Source organism: Phragmites australis, chromosome 11, assembly GCF_958298935.1.
Source record: "Phragmites australis chromosome 11, lpPhrAust1.1, whole genome shotgun sequence".
NCBI classification, from domain to species: Eukaryota; Viridiplantae; Streptophyta; class Magnoliopsida; order Poales; family Poaceae; genus Phragmites; species Phragmites australis.
In genome coordinates, this window is record NC_084931.1 from 1,108,052 (window position 1) to 1,129,253 (window position 21,202).

The following is a 21,202-nucleotide window of genomic DNA, read 5'->3' on the forward strand; positions in this document are numbered from 1 at the left end:
CTATATGGATTATCATCCAATATCCGTCTTTGCAACCCATGAAATTCTCCTCTCATGTTGGATGCCCTATCATATCCTTGCACGTACAATTTAGACATAGACAAACCATAAAAAGCAAACATACCATCCAAAGCTTCCTTTAGGGAAGATGATGTTGTGTCAGCAACATTCTCAAGACCAAGAAATCTCTCAATCACTTGACCCCGTGAATTGATATACCTACATAGAGAAAGAAGTATTGTTAGTGATTAATATGGTGAGCCTTTAAATAAAAATAGCAAACCAAACATTAGACACTAACCTCACAACCACATCCATTTGCTCCTTGATAGATGCATCTTGAGCCTCATCAACAAGAATAGAGAAATGACTATCCCAAATATCTACAATAATGGCTTGGATGATTTTTTGTGCACAAGCTTTGCACAAGTCTTTTTGAATTTTTGATGAAATCATTTGATTGTAACGAAGAATATGTGCAACATTTTTATCCTTGGCTTTATACCATTCTATCAACTCTAAAAAGTTTCCCTTGTTGCTTGAGCTAGAAGACTCGTCATATCCACCAAAAACATGTGCTTGTAATAGAAGAAATCTTACAACTCATAATATAACAAGCATACAACCTTTGTATTCATAATTTTTCTTCTTTTTTCCACTAGTCATCACATGTGATACACTTCGCCTCTGATTTTTGTAAGACTCATCATGCCTTCTTGCATTATTGTGAGCAATACCTTTAGCATGATCATTCAGACTTGTAGTTCCATCTTTCCATCTACGAAACCCAACATTTGTGAAGGATTCGATACTGAAGTTTTCACCTCTTGGTTGTTTAAACAAGAAACAATAAAAACAAAAGGCAACATCATTAGCTACACTGTATTCCAACCAAGCATGACTTTTGAACCATCCTTCATGAAAATTCCTATTGCGTTTATTTATTACACTTTATGGATAATTATGACCTTTTGGTTGGAATGGACCCATCGAAATATACTCTCTTTTGGCAGCATCCCTAATGTTCGGATCTATTTACTCAATTGGTATGCGAAGATCAGGATCAACACAATTTGATTGGAATCAGGTACAACATGAGGATTGATATTAGCATTGCTAGCTCCAGTTGTTCCTATTGTTTCTTGGTTTTTAATTTTCTAATTCTAGAGGAGGTTAGCTAGATCATTTCACTGGGGTAGGAGCAGGAGTATAGTAAGATGACAATGTCTTAGCCATTTTTATTGTGCAATTCTAGTACCAATTATCTAGAAGATGCAACATAAATATAATCAGATTTCAATGTGTGCAAATGATACAAAATTTAATAAAAATATAAATGTCATCTTGCAGATAATTTAATCAGATTCTATTACCAAAATATAAATTTAATCAATAAATGGCAATGTCTTGGTACTGAAGTTGCTTGCCTCTGCCTAATGCATGCTAGCTGCTGCAGCCTCCGGTCGGCCCGTCCTGCCTAGCTAGGAAGCTATTGATGCCGAGCTCCCTGGCATATCGTGCTGCTGCTGCTTGCCGCCTGTTGGCCTGGCGGCCTATCCCCTGCTTGTGGCCCTACGCCAGCTGGCTACTACCGACTGTCGTGGCTGAAAGTGCATCTAGCCCCTATGTGTGGTTTTGGTAATTAATGACAATACATATGGACTAATAATGTTGTTGAGATTGTTAGTAGGTTGTTCAATAGGTGATGCATGGAGAAGAGACATGCATGAACTCTAGGTGAATGGGAAGATTGAAAGTACATCAAGATGAATGAGCTCTAGGTGATGCTCGGATGTGATGCATGGAGGAGAAATATGCATCTAAATAAATGAGCTTTTAGTGATGCTCATAAGAAGAAGAAGAAGCTCAATAAGATTAGCAATAAGCTTGAATGCTAAGTTACTTGTGGAGATCAAGTAACTAAACGTATGACTTGTTAATAGAGTTTTATGAACTAACCCGTGTGCTATGTGTTTAAGAATGAGTGGGGTTAGGTTCTATATGAAGATTGACAATATGCATGAAGGCTAATAAGTTACTTGTGGAGATCAAGTAACTTAAGGTATAAATGTTGTCATTTAGGTTTTATGAACTAACCCATGTACTTTGTGCTTGAGAGTGAGTTGGGGTTAGGATCCATAAAAAGGCATAAGTTGAATTGAAATCATATATGCCAAGAGTGAAGAACAAGAGTGGACTCCATATATGAAAAAGTGAATTCCTTGAAGATGTCGAATACAAAGTGGTTTTCTATGGCAAGACGGTGAAGGGCAAGCAAGACTCGGCTGCGATGGACCATCCGTGGTGAAGGGCAAGCAAATGGCTTGGCGCCGAAGGACCAAGGCGGTGGTGAAGAGCGAGTGAAGGCTTTGCGCCGATGGACCGTGCGAGGCTATGTGAAGCTATGGATGATTCACATCAATCATATGAAGAATCAAGAAGAGATGGAGTGAAGAATATATGGAAGTTGGCAACCCTCAAGGTTTGAAAGAAAAAGAAGCGGTACTTGAAAGTTTTCAAATGCTCAAAGTGGTTCAAACGAGTTTTATCTTTGAATTTGAGTATAGGTATGCCGCACTATTAAGAGGGATGCAACGTGAGCTAATTGTCGCGTCTCAGTGCTCAAGAGTTCCCAACCAAACCCAAAGTGAGAGTTTGTTGTTAAGAGTCCGGAGCGGAAAGTGGTGAAGTGTCCAAAATGGGTTTTGGAGTGTTCCTAATTTGATCCTTTGTGTTTTAGGTCATGAATTCAGTTGGGATGTGTAGCCCTCTGAATAAGCTTTCTATAGAGTCCAAAATAGTCAAAATCGGACTCCGGGATCAAAAGTTATCGCCGTTTTTCGGAGGTCAGTTGTGCTGTACTCGGAGACTTCGGTGAAGACCGGATTCTCCGGTACCTGGAAAGGCCGGAGACTCCGGTGAAGTCCGGATACTCCGGTACCTGGAGTGGCCGGAGACTCTGGGAAGTCTCCGGGGCTATTTTCTGGGTTAAGTGCCGACCGGAGACTCCGGTGTAGGCCGGATACTCCGGTAAAAGTCCAGAAAAGAGCGTAACGGCTAGTTCTGACGCATTATGTGACCGTTCTGACGTCGTATTTGGATTTAGGGCCGGATACTCCGGTGTTCACCGGATACTCCGGTCAGTTCTGTCAAAAACAGCAACGGCTAGTTGTTTGGAGTGGGTTATTTATACCCCACTCACCCCATCCTTTGGGGCTGCTGCAAGGGCACGAAAAGAACACATTTCTAGAGCCAAAAGAACCTCTCTCACTCCATTCTAGTGTGTGATTTGAGAAGAAAAATGAGTTAGGTTGAGATATTGGAAGATTGAGTGCAAGTGAGCCAAATCCGATCTTGAGCACTTGAGTTCTCGGCAAGAAGTTCGATTGCGTTTGTTACTCTTGGAGGTGAAGCCTCCTAGCCGGCTAGGTGTTGCCCGGTGAGCTCCCGCGCGTGTGGTGAGCCGCGGGAAAGTTTGTGAGGGTCGATCTCGCCTCCGAAAGGGAAGAGATAAAGCTAGTGGATCGAGGAAAGCGGTTGAAAGAGACCCGGCTCGTTGGAGCTTCCTCAACGGAGACGTATGATTCACGGTGGTGAATCCGAACTTCGGGAAACAAATCTTGTGTCTCCTCTCTTGTTTCCTTACTTTTATGTTCTTGCTCAAATCTTTGCGCATATTGCTCGATCTACTTGTTTGTGTGTATTTGAGTGTAGGTTCTCCGTGGATCTACTTGGAATCATCTCCGGAAACACACGACATCACTTGGTTTGAGCTAGAACTCTCTCCTCATCCTTTATATTCAGTTTCGGACTCAGTTCTGTACAGAACCCGGAGAATCCGGACTTTACCGGAGTTTCCGGACCTGTACACACCGGAGTATCCGGACTACACCGGAGTTTCCGGTGAACAGTAATTTCAGGTATATGAACAGTATTTTCAGCCTTTTTCAATTTAAGTTTTATTGCATATCTCTTGCTAGAATTGAATAATTTGAGTCACCTTAGGATTGTAATTTTCACACTTATTTAGGGTGATTGTACACTAGTTGAGCCTAGCATATTTAGGTTTCTCACTTGTGAAAAACCCGTTAGTTTATATTCCGCTGCAAGTTTAGGCCAACGGTAAAAGGGGACGAATTTTTGTAAAAACGCCTATTCATCCCCCCTCTAGGCGACATCATTGTCCTTTCAGTGTCCCGTGGCCGAGCTCCTTAGTCCCATTGTGCTGTGTTGCTGCTGCATGTCGGCTGCCGATACGCCCCCTACGCCTGCGCCTAGCTACCTGCAGTGGCCGATTGCCCGTGCACCACTGCGCCCGATTACTGCTCCCGGTGCTACCCCCTTGTGGCCTACGCCCTGGTCAGCTAGCCATGCTACTTAGATGCGCGCCCGCAACCGATAGGTGTGGCGCTAGGGTTGTCGGTTGGGGAATAGGGACCGAGAGATGGAGCAGGTCAGTAGGCAAAAGATAGGGACCAAGAGATGACACCCGAAGGGAAGCTAGGCCTAACCTAGCCAGTCCGCTGGCCACCTGGGTCATAGGCTATGAAAGCCTGGACCAACCAATGAAATAGCATCTTTGGCCTGGAAAAAATGAGAGAGCCAGGAAGGGATACTTGGTTTTTTTGGCCATGACTGGGGCCACAGCCCCAGTTGCCCAGTGCAAATTCCGGCCCTAATCTCAGCTGAAACTTTACTGTATTTCCCATGTACAAACAAATGTTACATCAGATACAATGAAGCGATAGTAGGTATGCTTCTGTACCCATCACTCTACAAGAAGACCACCCTAAGAATAAACAATCCGCCAACTTACAACATCAGCTACTCGAATAGCACTATCAACAGCAATACGGTAAATGTAATCTAAACAAATGCCTTTTTTGTACATGCTTTCAGTAAATCTAATTTCTAGCTATGAGAGGAACTCTTGAATCTCTGGTTGATGGCGATGCTGATTCTTGCGCCTCTGGCAAATGCTTCATGTCTCCATTTGCCTGCTTCCAGCTACCCCTCATCTCTCGGAACGACTTGTGAAGCTCGTCGTGGTCCGGAGTTCGCAGCTCCTCTATCGACTCGATACTTGGCAGGTTGAATTGCCTTCTCCTTGGTGTTGAACACGACGGTTCATCCACCTGTTATGTTCAAGGTGCAGTGGCAATTTGATCAGATAAAGAGCACATTTCCTGCCTACCTGTTGCTTTTCATGACTGCTTACCATATATTCTTCCTCGAGGCATTTCCCGGCATTTTCAGTTATCTCCACAACCTTGTGTTGATGTTCCCCCTTCAATTCCCTCATTTCCTCGTGGCATGGTGTGAGAATCAAACTAATGTTTGCGCATGCATCATGGTCAAGCTTCAGTGAGCCTGGAAGAACAGGAAATTGTCATAAGGGAAACTTGATGCCATGAACTTTGGTACGTTAAGTTTTCGGACTGTGATCTTACTGTCGATGGAAGAAAGAAGGGCCTTGTTTGCTGCATCTACATCTTCAAGAGTTGACGATACTGCAGATGACAATTTAGAACGCAGCAATTGGTTGGCTTCTATTCCTGTCCTGTTAACATGCACACCATTGTAACTTACTGGTACCGTTCAAGAGAGAAATTTCAGATTTCCCTTATCAGTTCCTATCCAGATACCTGACAATAGAATCTACCGATTCAACATTTCCTTTTCCAAGGCTGAAGAGAGAATCCTCAGCATCCTTCCACTGTTGCGCACCCATGCTTGTCTTTGCCTTGCTGTAAATGTCAATAGTAGACGTAAAACTCCAAAATGTCCACATTTCATAACAGAAGGTAACACATAATGATGGCACACTGACCATTCAACAAGCACTTCGGCCAAGCAAGACCTTCCACTGTTGACTGCAGTGGTATCCTCAATGTAATTCTTCTCGGTTTCTTCCATGTAAAAGCCCCACTTCTCCCGCACTGATGAGGTGAAGTCCTGAGCCGTAGAAATTTCTTTCTGCAGGTGACTTGTCCGGTTTACAGCGCTCTCTCGAAGGCTACCTACAGCTGTTTGGACCTGCAATACATGCTCATGATCAGCAGTGCGTAGCAGTGGTGTGATAGTTCAAGTGATCTATCCGTCAGCACAGTGCTTCTTTTCATAGCACATCATGTACAGTATAAACAGTGGAAGCAATGGATTATCCTTACTAGCTTCTTCTTTCGTGCATTGGAACTTGCAAGCATCTCTGCCACCTTCTCTAGAAGTTGCTTTTCTTCATTAGCTGCACACTCCTGTTAAAGAATAAATTATACTATGTTGCAAATTTATCTTGTATGATGAACTATTGATAATCAGTGCAATTATCATCATAGGAATTACCTCAAATTTCTTTTCAAGGTCAAGAAGTTGTTGATTTTGCACACTTTGTGTGTCTTCCAAAATACTGGTGAGCTTTGATGCATGAACATCTAGCGAGTGGAAGAAACCAGCAGTGATCTTTGAGATCGACCTTGATGCTTCGACAGCTCTTAGGTGTCCCTGCGCGTTAGAAAAAAGTTACAACAGAGTGTGTCGCGAGAAAATTGCAAATGGCTTAGTGCTAAAATAAGATACAGACCTCTCGCTGCTTCTTTGCAAAATGGGCTAGTCTCTCTTCTTGTTTTGAAAGGCTGAACTGAAGCTCATTTAACAAGTTGTCTGCTTCTGAAGCAATTCCTCCGAAACACTACATATAGGGAGAAGAATTAGAATTATGGCAATATCCACTGCATCCACAAGCAGGTCAAATCATATGGACTTACTTTCTCAAGGGCTAACATGTGTGATTGTACTTGTGAATTTAATCTCTCAAATGTTGTCCGAGAATTCATGTCAATTTCACCTGCTAAATTATCCAAAGCAGTAATACCAGAACCATGCAGGACTTTCAATTTTTGTACATTCTCCCTTAGGCCTTGCGCAGCCTAGAAATGGGTAACTGATGCATATCAATATACAACCTTACATAGCACTTTATACAAAATAAACTAGAAGGTAGAAAGAATTATGAGAGTGAATTGCCTCATCTTTTGAAGACACGAAGGATTGCATATCATCTTCCATTTCTTTAAGATGGTCCTCCTGCTGCATGACGGAAGTGGAGACGGTTTTATGCAAGGCATCCAGTTGATGGGTCAGTTGAGACCTAAATCTCTGCACGAGTGACCTGTTCCCATCTTCTATCTCGTCTTTGCGCTCTGCCAATGGTCAAGAACAGTGGCCACTGAAGTGAGAGTAAGTCCAAAACAGTCACAAAGTAGGGGGTAATCAAGTCAGGACCCCTAACCTATTTTGAAGAATAGCCCAGAAACATCTGCTGCTGCATTTTCTAATTCCGCGCGAAGGTTATATGCGCAGTCTACTAGTGATTTTTCTGTGGCCATAACAAAAGTAAATGTTACTAAATGATGGAAAGAGCAGTAAACAAGCACCCAATTGATTAACTGAAATCAAGCATTGATGAACCCGGAAACTATTGAAGTAAATTCAATATCAAGTGAATTCACAACATTTAATAATTAAATTTACCAACAATCTTAACTAAACAAAATGAGCAAAATATGCTAAGCTTGAAGTCCAGCAAGAATTACATATTTCGACAAACCTGATTTCAGAAGATTAAATATGGCATATTCCTTTTCTTTAATAGTAGACTTTGCTTCGTTGTATTTTTCTTCTAAATCATGCAGAGCACTCTTAGTATCCTCCAGATCTTTCTGCAATCAAGAGACAAGGATGAAATGATAAAAATATAATATACTGAGAGACAGAAAATCATATGGTGGAGACTGGAAAGGTACCTGAGTCTTTTCAAGTTTTTCACGCAACTCTGCACTCAAAAGTTGTTCAGCCTCATAAAGCTCTTTTACTTCAACCAATTGCTGCTCATAGATTCAGCAGAAAATTTAGGAACGGTTAGTAAAATATACTCTTTCTTTTTTTAGCCATGCTTGTGACTAACCTTATCCCTAGCCTCTAAATCAGCTCCCAGGCGTTCAATCTTCTCCGTCATGGCCTAAGTTACAAAGTTAATTTGAAAATAATGAGATGGTGACTTAAACATAAAGCTTTGTTCAGTTTACCTGAACAAATCTAATTGAAAAACCAAGATAAACCTTTTTCTCAGCTTCCTCTTGGAGGTAGCGGTCTCTTGGAATGTATATTCCATTCTTCTCTCTTGCAGCAAACACCTCTGGAGACATATATGAGATCGAATGAATAGAAGGTATGATTCTTAGCATTTCAACATACAATAAACTTGCATGCAGAAAAACCTTGTTTAAGTCGGTCAATTTCAGAGTGCAAGTCCTTGATCATAGCAGACTTCATCATCCTTTGGTTTACCTGAATTTAGCAATAAGAAGAGCAAGTTAGCTTATCTACTGTCTGAGATTATGAACTATCAATATGACTGGCTTATCGATAAAAAAGATGAAAACCTCAGGTTTGTTCTTGATATTTTTTGCACGGTGCGCATAATCTAGTGTACTTAATGTCTCTTCCAAGCAATATACTGAAGGTGATATTGTAGCAATAATGCAAGTCTTTGTTTTCCCTCCCAATGAATCTCTCAGCAATCTTGTCAGTTTGCTGTCTCTGAAACAAATAGATAGAGCAACATATAAGTTCTCTTTAGCAATGTGTTGCTAAAATCAATGTTGTCAGGAGACTGTCATTGAGATTACCTGTATGGGACATGTCCAGAGTGCTCAACTAGAGCATTGATAACACGACCAAGTGTGAGCAAACTCTTGTTGATCTCTCCAGCCTCTCTCGCTCTGCCCTGCAATACTTATTCAATATCAAGAATATTTTGTGGAATTTGGAAAATCAGATAGATGAATTATTGTTTTTTAATCTATGAATAGGACATTTAAAAGTAACTCACATCTCTAGCACCTGAGCGTGATATGTTTTCTGAACCAGCTAGATCGACAAGATTAAGCTTCCCAATTTTGATCATCTCCTCACCCTCATGAGTCAGTTCCTTAATGTGAATTGTGATTGAGAATATGGAGTGTGACCTACTGCTTTGCTTGTTCAGCAATGTCTCTGCAGTGCGCCTCTTTGCAGAACCCTTGTCAAGAATCTTGTAGATTTCGCCAGCAGAGTACACGACTTCTTCTTCAAGCCCTCTCACAAAAACAAACCCCTTGCCATCTTCCATAAGGGCAATAGGTTTTTTTGTCTTGTCCTCAGGAACAGGGAACTTGGGTTCTTCATGTGCCAACAAATCAGTGATTTCTTCATTGTAAAGCTCAAGAAAGGTGACTTTCATGCTGTACTCCGCACATTGAGCCTCAAGAGTGTCAAAGATTTGCCTTACAGACCTTGGGATAACTCCAGCATCAATCGGAAGTTCACCATTCTAGACATTGCAAGAGCTAGTTAATAACAACAAACACACACAATGAAGGTACAACTTTAAATGATACGAATTGCTGAATACTTACTTTTGTCTTTCTAGTTCCACCTCCCTCCATTGTGTAAGTTTTCCCGGTACCAGTTTGCCCATAAGCGAAAATAGTGCAATTATAGCCCTCAAGAACCTCATTTACTATTGGTGAGATGGATTGTTCAAACAAATCTCTCTGCTTGGATGATGGGCCAAAGACCTACTCAAAATCATATGGTCAGCTAAATTTGAGTCAATACTTGCATACATGAAGTAAAGAACAATAGGTAAATTCAAAGGGCAAGAGAAGTAACCACCGAGGTAGTGACCTAATAACGAGACAGTACAAGGTCACCACCGGAGTATTGGCAATAATACTGAGGTAGTGATGATCTAGTACCTTATCGAAGGCAAAAGTCCGATCAATCTGCTTATTGGCAATAATTTGAGTGGCAGCAACCTCCCGACGGCGCTCATTGCACGAGATCACCACCGGAGTATTTGACTTTGTCTCTTCATCACTCAAGGGCCTGAATCACATTACACAATGTGAGAACAAAAACAATATCACACGAAACTTATGACCTAGATCCACAGAGCCCTCTTCACCTGCATCTCAGGATGACCTGCACATTGACTCCCTTCTCCTTATCACCTTTTGGGATGGTGTTACTATTAGTATTTGCGCCGCCATTAGCCTCCCCAGATCTCAAGTCTCTTCCGAACTTCTCAGTCGACCTTGGTGATGGCGATGGAGGGCAATTCCTCTTCTCCATCTCCAATTCCTCTGAGCAACCCAATCTCTAGTCCCTGGACAATATCAAATTCCGCGTTGAAGCTTAATTCTTGGAATGCAGAAGCAAATTGCTCAAATAATTGAACTGAAAATAAATCCAACCACTAGCAGCTTGGGTATCAGAATAGAAGATAGTTAACTGGATGTGACAGTAGGTGTCTAGTTCTCAAATATTGGCCTAGATCAAGGGGGTAGCAATAAGAGCCAAAAACATGCCGGCCACTAGGATCAAATGCAGAAACAGAAAACAGAATCGAGATAAATGATAAGCAGATGCAAATCTTGGGGGCACCGCGATGAGATCTTTACTGTAGGGGACTGAAACAAATGCAGATTGAATTGTAGCTGTTTTGCAGACCAAAACGGGATCTTTGTCACTCCATGAGGGGGGGGGGGGGGATCATGCCCGAAAATTGAAATAACATATAATCAGATATAAGGAGGCTGCAAGAGATAGCCTGCGAGTACTTAAGCAATCAAACAAGAGCAGATACTTGAATAAAAATGGTATCTGCAGCTGCTTAATTAGCTGCCGAAATAATGCAGACAACCTCAGACAAACCATCAAAATGAGATCTTTCTCGCAGGAAGCAACATCAAACCACTCCATCCATCAAGACCAGATTAAGAAACAAAAGCAGGGGCACTAGAAAAACCACAATCACGGAGACAAATCAAGAAACAGGGCGTGCTCACACTGTCCCACGTGCAGACGGGTCACGAATCCTATGTAAGCAATGCGATCCAAACGTACGCCTCCAAGACTAGGAGCAGGAGGAGCAATAGGTGGGGTGGCGGTGGGGGGCAGCGGCAATGGCAATGGCGAGATCCAGGGAGCAGCAAAGAGGGAGCAGGCCCCCCCGAGTTGCAGCGCGGTGCTTCTAGAATAGCTCGTGATCTCTATCAATGGCCTCTCTCTCTCTCTCTAGCTTTTCCTTTTCATCTTTGCCTTCGTTTGGAGGCAGCTCATAACACTATGTGACAATACTGACGCGCTCGATCTTTTTGCCATGCTTAAGCTGGCAAGAGTAAACGTTTACGTTGGTTCTGGGATGGTAATGCCGGTTTTACTGCCATTGCAGAACTGTTAATTTTTCGATTACTTTTGATTCTACTGTTACAGTGCACAATCAAAGATTTTTTTCCAGGTGGCGTTTTCTTTCTTCCATTCACTTAAATAAGCCATCGCCTTTTTCATAATACAAGTGGAATTTTTAATTAATAACTGATGAAGGTTACTGCAATTTTGACCGCATTTTTTTCAAGTTCGGGTCAAAATTGTGGTTGAATATCTTTAAATTAGTAATGTAAGTTCACCTTTTTGTTTGTATTTTCTCCGACAGATTCGTATTTTTTTAATTTATCCCATGAGTATTAGTCTATTCGTGTTCCTTTTGGTAGGTGTTGATTGGATTTGATTATTGCGTTTAGTACACTAAAGAGATATATCCAAATGTGCATGTCTTTTGTAATTTATTCAGTGGAGTAGATTAGTGTACCGACCCTTCGCAATGAGCTGTTACCCATCAATCTCAGCCTCACTTTTGCCCCGGCTGATGCTTTTGACCAATCAAGAAATTTAAAATACCATCAAGCAGCTTCGGTAGTAACTAACATAAGAAAATCTAACCTAAATGGCCAAAATAGTTAGCGTGATTGGTAGGTGAACTAATAGCATTTTTCTAAGTGTGTACGTTGTACTGTCGAAATGTAATGTTCTTTAAGCGAAAAAAATATCAATTAAAAACTGTTTTTTTTTGTTGCAAGTCAAAACTGCTCTTTTTTATAGTACACTTAATGTTGGGAATTCTGAATGTGTAACTTCATGCGAACCACCACTTCGTATAGTGGTGAGGAGGTGTGAGGGTATAATTTTATATACTATGTTTAAATCTTGGTATCTATAATTTACACCCACGCGAGTACTTTCAAAGATATTATTTGTTGACGTGTAATAGGTACATAATCACATGTCTATGAATGTGATGTGCATGTATAGTGACGTGGGTACGCACGTGCGTCACCTTATAATCACAAAACAGAATGTGTAACTTTGTATTATTGCAAAACATTGCTTTATCCATGCAAAGAAGAAAAAGGAGGAAACCACTTCATCTATTTTCTTGTGTCATGGAAAAGATTTTGAATTCCTCAACCATTAAACATGTGAAATTCAAGCAATTAGTAGCCTTTTTAAGATTACCTCAACCATTTATCTGACCAAAATTTTATGTATTTGGTTGGGGTGTCCATGCATGAGCCTAATGACAAGAGGCCATGCTAAATCACTTTTTAGTATCCATGGATAGTAAACCAGATGGATTACGTTACCTAGTCACACTCAAGGTAGGAAATGTAACATCCAAGACCGATGCCTTTTTGTTTAACAAAAATTAACAAGTTTGCTTTTGATTTGACAGAAATACAGGATGCATCACTGTGGATTGTCCCAGTCAATCATTTTCATGTCCCTACTGATCTAGGCCAATAGTTGCTTTCTCCATGGAACTTTAGCTAAAGTTTTTTTAGGTGGTAATGTTGAAACTTTTTAAAGTGTCGACAACAAATTACTCCTACTCAGTAAAAAATGATGTCGGGATAATCTCTCATCTCTTGGCTCTTGAATGAATCTCGCCTTGATGAGTCCAAAATCCCAAGCGAAATGCTGGATCTTGGACTGGGTGCCCAAAACAAAGGTGCTAGTTCACATCAAGAGCTAATGAACTTTAAGCACTAGACACCCTTCATTTGTGGTAATTAGCCTCACCCATGAAAATTTACCTGTGGCATATATATATATATATATATATATATATATATATATATATATATATATATATATATATATATATGGGTAATTCCCATTCGGTACTAATTGTAAATTTAATCTCCAAAAAATTACAGGGCTGCTCACTCATGGTTCTTTTTGCGTGCTTTATTCTAGAAGGGAAATGTAAGTACAAGTAAACTTATATACATATGATTTACCTCACTCGTTTATCCATATATATCATGTCTGGTATTCATCGGGACGTTGATTTTCCTCACCCACCTCGTGATTCTAGAGTCACGGCCGGATAAAACGAAGTAGGCGGCAGCCACGTGAAGCTTGCATCATCTGCAATCTTCCCTGTCTTTGTTTTACCTTACACCATGCAATGCATGTCCAAACTGTATATACACTGGTGTCATGATGCTAATTTCGTCCCTGCACCATGTGAATCTCTCCCTGATCTTTTTCATGAACATACTCACCCAAGCCCCTCACATACCCCCCCCCCCCTCACGTTCACCTTATCCCTGGATAATGGTCGGTGGAAATGTTAACTGTAGTTTATATCTGTTAACTAAGCCCATCTTTGTCTTGAGCTGCAAAGGTACTGCATGGTTGGTCGAAATGTTAATTGTACTTTATATACTGCATGTATAATCTTGTGGTTTAGAGCATGTTTGGTTCGTGCCTAGGGTTAGCAATGGGTTGGGTCGGGTTGAGTCGGGTCCGAGTGGAGTAAAATCATGTCCGACCCGAAATTTGTTAGCTATAATCCAACCCGAACTCGAAATAGCAAACGGACAAAAATTGGCACCAACCTGCACCAGTCGGTGTCTGTCTGGTTTCAGGTGCCCATCGGGTTCAGATCGGAAATTGACTCATAGAAGAAAAAATCAATCAATGTCTGGTTGGATCTCCACCCGATTGATCGGGATACGAGGGGGGACGCCGGAGGCGGTGGCAGCCAGCTGAGGAGTGGCAATTGGCGGGCACCCCCGCCTCCCGCCATCACCGCCAGGTCGACCATCGGCCTGGGCCATGCATCCATCTAGACCCCGATGGCTAGAGATCGCCACCTGAATCCTAACCCGACGCTCGACGGCGACGACAACATGTGACGGGGCACAGGAGAGGGAGGACCAAAGGAGGTCGTCGGGGATGGACTGATGGCGGCTTGGGCAAGTGGAGGCGGCACTTGGCATCTGCGGCGGCTTGGACGTGTGACGGCAGTAGCGGCTTAGGCGTGTGACGGCGGTGGCTTGGGCGCATGGATGCGACGGTTGGTGATGGCGTTGGCGACGACGGTGGCTTGGGCTCTTGGCGATGACGGTAGCAGCACCGACAAGTGATGACGATACATGGAGGAATCGCTTAGTCGTGTGACTGTTTGTTTGGGCTGACTGGGCCTCTCAGAAAAGGGCTATAAAATTTACTATTTCGATGACCCGATGGGTACCCACGAGCAAAAATTGAAACCCGAGCCCAACTCGACCCAGTTCGGGTACTCGACCTGACAGACCCATGGGCGAAAAAGGGAACCCAAACCCGTACCCAGACCCATGGGTCCGATTGCCAGTCATATTCGCACCTTAGTTTGCCGCGTTTAAGGTTACACTGCACCATAACACCTCATTAATGCTGGTTCCAAAACCTCATCAATGTCGGTTTTGGAACCGTCACTCCATAAGTGGCACTGATAGTTAAAGAATATCAGTGCCGGTTACCCATCCGGCACTATTACTATTTCCAAAGAATTAAAAAAAATGATAATTGACGACGGCGGGAGCGGCATCCGAGTCGGCTCGGAATCAAGCCAACTCGGATGCCACTCTCGTTGTCGTCGCCGCTGCCTGATTCAACATCACACAATGAATCGATTCAATCACACAAACTGACTCAACATCACAAAAATGATTCAACATCACACAATCTGATTCAACATCAGCCCAATGAATTGATTTAATCACACAACTCCATCGTTGACGCAGTTGAACTTGAGTGCCGCCAGCGACATGAAGATCCCTGCAAAACCCCACACCCAACAAAATCACACCCATCAACTCCGGAGAGAGAGAGGCGCTCAAGAGCACAAGTTGCGCATGGAGGAGAGCCAGAACTTGAGCACGAGATAATCAACTAACCTAGGCAACAATCCAATAGATTGTGTCGGCGATGGGCCAGATCGAGAGCATATGCGCTTGAGGCTGCTCGACAAGGTGCGCTATGAGGGGACGAAGCCGATGGGTGGGATGCTGATAACGTCGATGCGGCGCGTGCCGATGCGGAAGAGGTCCTAGATCTGGATCCCGCCAGACGCGGCACCAGGAGGTGGGCATAGGAGGTGTGATCTGAGGACAGGATCTCCGAGGCCTTAGCGTCCTTGGCTCTGGATCCCGCCAGACGTGGGGAGATTTGGATCGGGAGGGTGGTCGGAGAGAAGAGGGAGAGATGGGGGAGAGACTGAGCGCGTGAGGGGAGAGACAGAGCTCGTGCGCGTGAGGATAAGGCTGAGACCAAGCCGAGCAGACGCGAGAGGGGTGAGCCAAAATTGTATTCCATTAAAATTTCGGATCCAGGCTAGGCATCAATGTCGGTTTGTATTAAAAACCAGCACTTATAGTCTGTATTAGTATCGGTTCTTAGCAATTTTACCACGATTCAAACGCGGGAGGTTAAGAACTGATAGTGATACATTTTCATTGCCGGTTCTTATATAACCGGCAGTGATGAGATGTTACTTATAGCTGGTTCTGTAGTAGTGTTAGCTAAGTGTAATTTGTCATAAAAAATATGGATAAAGAAAGGTCAATCAAAAAATTGGTCAATCAAAAAATTAAGTGTATGATATATGGGTCAAGAGCTAACAAAGTGTGACTTAACAATTGGTCTCTACTTTGCTTGAGATGAAAGTAAGAGGGGATATACGAGTCTCAGCCGTACTAGTGGCTCACCAACCTTAACGGTTTCCATTTTTCGTATATTTCGTAGATTTGGTTGGAGGAAGAAACAGTTGTGTCGCCAGCATGCATGCGTCGGTCAGAGTTTGGTGGCTTGGGCGAGCGGCAGCGGCGGCGGCGGCTTGGGCTCTCGGTGACTGTAGCAAAAATATTTATATTAAGTTATATTTATGATTTTGGTGATTAATGATAGTATAGTTAATGAGATCAATATATTTATCAAGAATATATGTTAGTATATCTTATGGATGCAATACATAAAGAAACTATCGTAGTTAGGATAAAGTTAGATTAAATTAGAGACGTCTCAGAAAAATTTACCTCACCGAATAATTTGATGCTCTGGGTGTTAAACTTACTGAAGAATATTAGACAAAGGGGAGAGAGGGCTGAAAAAATCTCACCGAAAGGTTCGGTGATTAGCAAATGTACACAATAGAGTATTTCTACCAGAGAAGGTTGCAATCATTGATGTTGAAGATCAAAGCATCGGATGATCCGATAATCAATGTGTTGCACACATCAGATAATGAACAGTGCAAAGGGACAGAAGGAGTTCAACACACCGGAAGGTTCGGTATATGTGTTGTACACACCGGAGGCTTAACACCGGACTAATTTACATAGAGAGGATGTCAAGTGTTAAAGAACGAAAGTTCAAGGCACCGAATGGTCTGGTAATGGATATTGTGTACACCGGAGTATTATTTCTAGAGATGGTTGCATTGGTTCGGTTGGTTGAAGTCAGCTCACCGGATAGTCCGGTGATGAAGTAATGTGTATCGGATATTTACACTAGAGTAATTTATACAGAGTGATTAGTCCGGTGATGAAGTAATGTGTATCGGATAGTCCACTAAGTCATTTGAGGTTGTTGGAGTTCTAAGAAGTTCATGTACACCTGAGAAGACATACAAGCCATTAAAGTGCTTAAAGTGATCATTCAAGATAATTAAGCACATCATTACAGAGTGATTAGTGATTCTGGGCCTAGAGAGTATGTTGCTAGGTTATTGCTGTCTAGAGAGTGGATCAAAGAGTGATTCAAGCTTGTACCTTTTGGTATGCCAGTATCTTAGAGTCTTGATGACTCATCGGTAACTTGTTGACCCTCTGACTTGGTGTGGAGTGGCGGAAAGACACGTGTACAGGGACGCGGAGACCCTTACCTTAGTGACTCAAGTTCCAAAGTGATCACGATGGCAAGGGACCGAAAGAGAAGCTTATGGTGAGACCTTGCTTTGGTTGCTTGATAGCGGGTTGAGACCTTATCTTTGTGACTTGATGGCTCTATAACTGTAATCAGGTGCTGACCGAAAGTATATCCTTAGTGGAGCTCCAATGTGGACTAAGGGTGATATTTATACCATTGATACCAAAAAAAATTCTTATACCGAGTTTACTCTCTCTACCTTATTTACGTTTCCACATTTACTTACTTTTAATTCGTCTTCTTAAATAGGTTATAAGTGTTTTGATTGGTAGAGTAGACACGCTAGATAAACCTAGAGCACATTTGGATATAAATTGATTTAGGTTTCTCTTGTATAGTTTTTAGAGCCGAATAGATTCTAAGTGTCCTAATTCACCCCTTTAGGACGTCATCGATCCCTCACAATTGGTATTAGAGCTAGGGCTTACATCTAGCTCTTCAATTTGTATTAAAGCTTCACACATTTCACAAGGTTTTGCCAATTCAAGTGGCATTTGAGACTTAGTCTCATTGTGATCGGTTAGACTTCATCGCCTAGTGAGTTGTGACGTCCGGAGTTGGAATGGATTCCTATAGTGCTCCATTTTTTTATGACACAAACTTACTCTGGCGGAAAATTCTAATGACTTATTATTTGCAAGCCCAAGGGTTAGATGCTTGGAGAGTCACCGAGGAAGGGATGATGCAACGTATCGTCAATAAGGAGAGATAATTAGATGCATTGGTAAAGAGTATTATTTTATCATATATATGTGTTCATGCATTTAATCGTGTTTATTCTCTTACCAATGCACATAATATTTAGACTAGTCTCATTGAAATACACGAAGGCACAAAGGATGTGCGTAATGAGAAATATCATGTGCTTATTACTAAGCTCAATGGCATCAAGTAACTACTCCATAAAAGTGCTAATGACATGTATTCACGTTTGAATATTCTTATCGATGATATCAATGGGTTAAGTTTTACGCCAATTGATGATAATCAAGTGGTGAGAAGAATTCTTCAAGCTCTTATTTTAAAACATAAATTGATAGTATACATCATCTACGACAATAATGACATCAAGAAGATGACTCGAAGTCAAGTGCTTAGCAAGATCACCACCCATAAGATGATAATAAACATAGAGGTGGAATCTTCTTCCTCATCCGATACTAAGAACCTTGCTCTCACAAGCAAGCAAACTCAATGTCAATATATGAAGGCAAGTATGAGGAGACAAAAGCAAGAGTCAAGCCCAAGTGAAGATGAAGAGAGCTGTGAAGAAGATGAACAAAGCACCTCAAGCGATGAAGAGATGTATCTCGAAGTCGTCAAGCTAATCTCACAAGTGGAGAAGAACATCAAAAAGATCAATACCAAGATTGATCATCTAATCTTCATGAAGAACTTGGTCAAAATAATTGATCACATCAAGAAGAAAAAGAAGACCAAGATCAAGAAGAGGGAGACAAAAGGGAGAGTCAAAGCACTTGCTAGCATAGAAAGATGAGTGAGTGATGATGAAGATTTAAGCTCAAGTGATGAGAACATTACCATCTATTTCTCCAAGAGAAGCTCTTTCTCAATATCGTCATCGTGTTAGTCATCATACAAGTGCTTCATGACCAAATGTATGGATAATAATGTAAGTGATGATGAATCCGATGAGAATTCTTCCTCCTATGATGAACTTCTTCATTTGATCAATGAGAAGGAAGGGCCCTTAAGAAACAACCTAAAGAGCTTAAGAAATTCAATGCACTTAATGACATTCATACTACATTTGTTTCTAATTATGAACAATTATTGTGTAAATTTAATTTGCTAAACAAGAAGTATAAAGAGCTTAAGGCTAAATTTGAGTGCATATAATCTCAGACTAAGGTCCCTTTGAAGCAATTTATCTCTCTATTAATTTCAATCATAAGGTAGATGCTTACACTTCTTGTAATGATTTAATTACTTTATCTAGCTTACCTCCTTGTAATGAGATTTGTGTTAAGAATGTTGTTGTAGGATCATCTAACAACCTTATTGCACAAGAGAATGATGAGCTTAAGCAAGAAGTGGAGAAGCTCATGAAGGATTTGGCTAGACTAAAGAGCAAAAAACATATCCAACCTTCTCAAGATAACTGTGCTACCATAGTGAAGAAGCATGCAGGGGTCCACCGTGATATGTTTCAAATGACATCAAGAAGGTCATAGATCCTTCCAATACAAGCAAGCCAAGAAGGAGACAAAGGAGAAGAAGAAGATGGCGAACCTCTCCAACAAGACCTCCAACCTCTATATCAAACCGAACTATAAGAACAAGATCAAAAGCAAACACTACAAACTCAAAAAGAAGAACAATGGTAAGGTGATTGCACACATGGTTGTGAGAAAGGATTAGGGGTGGAATCAACCTATTTTGGTATCTAAGGAAGTCATCAACATAAAGTGACCCAAATCGGTTTGGGTTCCAAAGAAGACTTGAAGCTCCGAAGCCGCTATAGGAATTTGGAGACTTGGTTCATAAGATGAAGTGAATGTTCAAGAAAAGAAGTCCAGAATACAAGTTTGTGCGATTTGATGAAAATCATGATCATCATATACACAAATCATCATTCAAAGGTAAAAGAGGTAAATGGTATCTAGACTTATGTTCATGCATTTTGTTTTTGCTTCTAGCTTATTTGGCTCATCTAGGATTGTATACGTTCATTTTTATTCATTGCAATGCCTAATGTAGATTTTCATATAGTAGGTTGTTTGTATTTCTTTCTAACTCATGAGCAATCTATATGGTTTATTAGTTGTATGTTATTTATATGGCACTAGTTTTATATTTAATATCTTTTATATACCATGAACCAATTTATAGGATAAATTCTCATTATTATTAATAACAAGTGCATATATCTCACAAGTATTCAACACTTATATGCACACATTTAGAGTGAGCATATTCTACAGGTTATGATTTTGAAACTAACATGTGTTGCAACTTATATCTTTTGTAGTCTCATAGAGAAAATTACATGTTCCTGGAGGTATGTAATGTTTAAACGTTTTAATTGGTATTATTATCAAATCTTTTATTCATTTAAGCTACCTCCTGCATAATATAGCTTAAACTTCCTATTTTGATATATTATCTAGTTGTGCATATGTTTCTTTCTCATCATATGTTGTACACATATAGGGGGAATTTAAACTATATTATGTGAGTTGCATAAATATCGAACCATGTGTTTTCATAGCCTACAATTAGTATCCTTTTAATTGGATCATAATTTGTGAAGCTCTCTCCTATATGCTCTAATTTTTTTTCCTTTGAGTTCAATATGTGCATATAGACGTTGGGAGATTGTTGGTAAATGAGGAAAATTTTGATGACTAAAGTAAGGTGTAAATTGCAAGATGAACAATATGGAGGAGATTGTAGTAACTAGTAAGATGTCTAGAAATGCTGAAATTGACAAAAGAGGAGGAGAAGAAAAAGCTCTTGCATGGATCGATCAAGAGAGATAGTGGCGATAGAGAAAAGTGGAGTCACAGCAAAAGGGACTAAATGGTAAAAATATATATCTAGGCAATATAGTAAGACCTTATGCTCTTTTATGATCTTACAATTGATATCATTTCTTATTTACCATTTAATTTGATTATGTTATCATCAATCATAAAAAAGAAAAGATTATAGAAAAAATAGCTATATTAGGTCATGTTTATGATTTTAGTGATTAATGATAATATAGTTAATAGGACTAATATGTTTGTTAAAATATATGTTATTAGATCTTATGGATACAAGAGTTAAACATTTAGAATAAAGTTAAACTGAATTAAAAAAATTACATAAGTATTTACTTCACCGAATTATCCGCTTCTCAAAGTGTTTAACTCTTGCAGATCTCACATTTAGGTTTTGTGCACTAGCAACAGCAACATGGTTAGCTCGGTCTCTACTTTGCTTGAGATGAAAGTAAGAGGGGATATACAGTCTCAGCCGTACCAGTGGCTCACCAACTTTAACGGTTTCCATTTTTCTATATTTCTCCGGCCACTGCTAGCTGCTGCATTGACAGTCAACA

At 40.8% G+C, this 21,202-nt stretch overlaps 1 protein-coding gene across 1 annotated transcript; it reads right to left on the reverse strand.

Moving 5' to 3' along the window:
* Positions 1-4,656: 4,656 nt before the first annotated feature.
* LOC133885438 (kinesin-like protein KIN-5A) lies at positions 4,657-11,184 on the reverse strand. Its single transcript, XM_062325151.1, has 23 exons — positions 10,890-11,184; positions 10,007-10,207; positions 9,798-9,927; positions 9,456-9,617; positions 8,891-9,370; positions 8,688-8,785; positions 8,442-8,598; positions 8,277-8,346; positions 8,118-8,194; positions 7,964-8,017; positions 7,803-7,883; positions 7,607-7,718; positions 7,289-7,375; positions 7,024-7,199; positions 6,765-6,926; positions 6,581-6,688; positions 6,343-6,501; positions 6,171-6,254; positions 5,831-6,036; positions 5,646-5,747; positions 5,451-5,560; positions 5,219-5,370; positions 4,657-5,135 (listed from the first exon to the last, which is right to left on the reverse strand). The coding sequence occupies exons 2-23, from the start codon at positions 10,171-10,173 to the stop codon at positions 4,905-4,907; spliced, it is 3,165 nt and encodes a 1,054-aa protein (XP_062181135.1). The 5' UTR covers positions 10,174-10,207; positions 10,890-11,184; the 3' UTR covers positions 4,657-4,904.
* Positions 11,185-21,202: the final 10,018 nt, after the last annotated feature.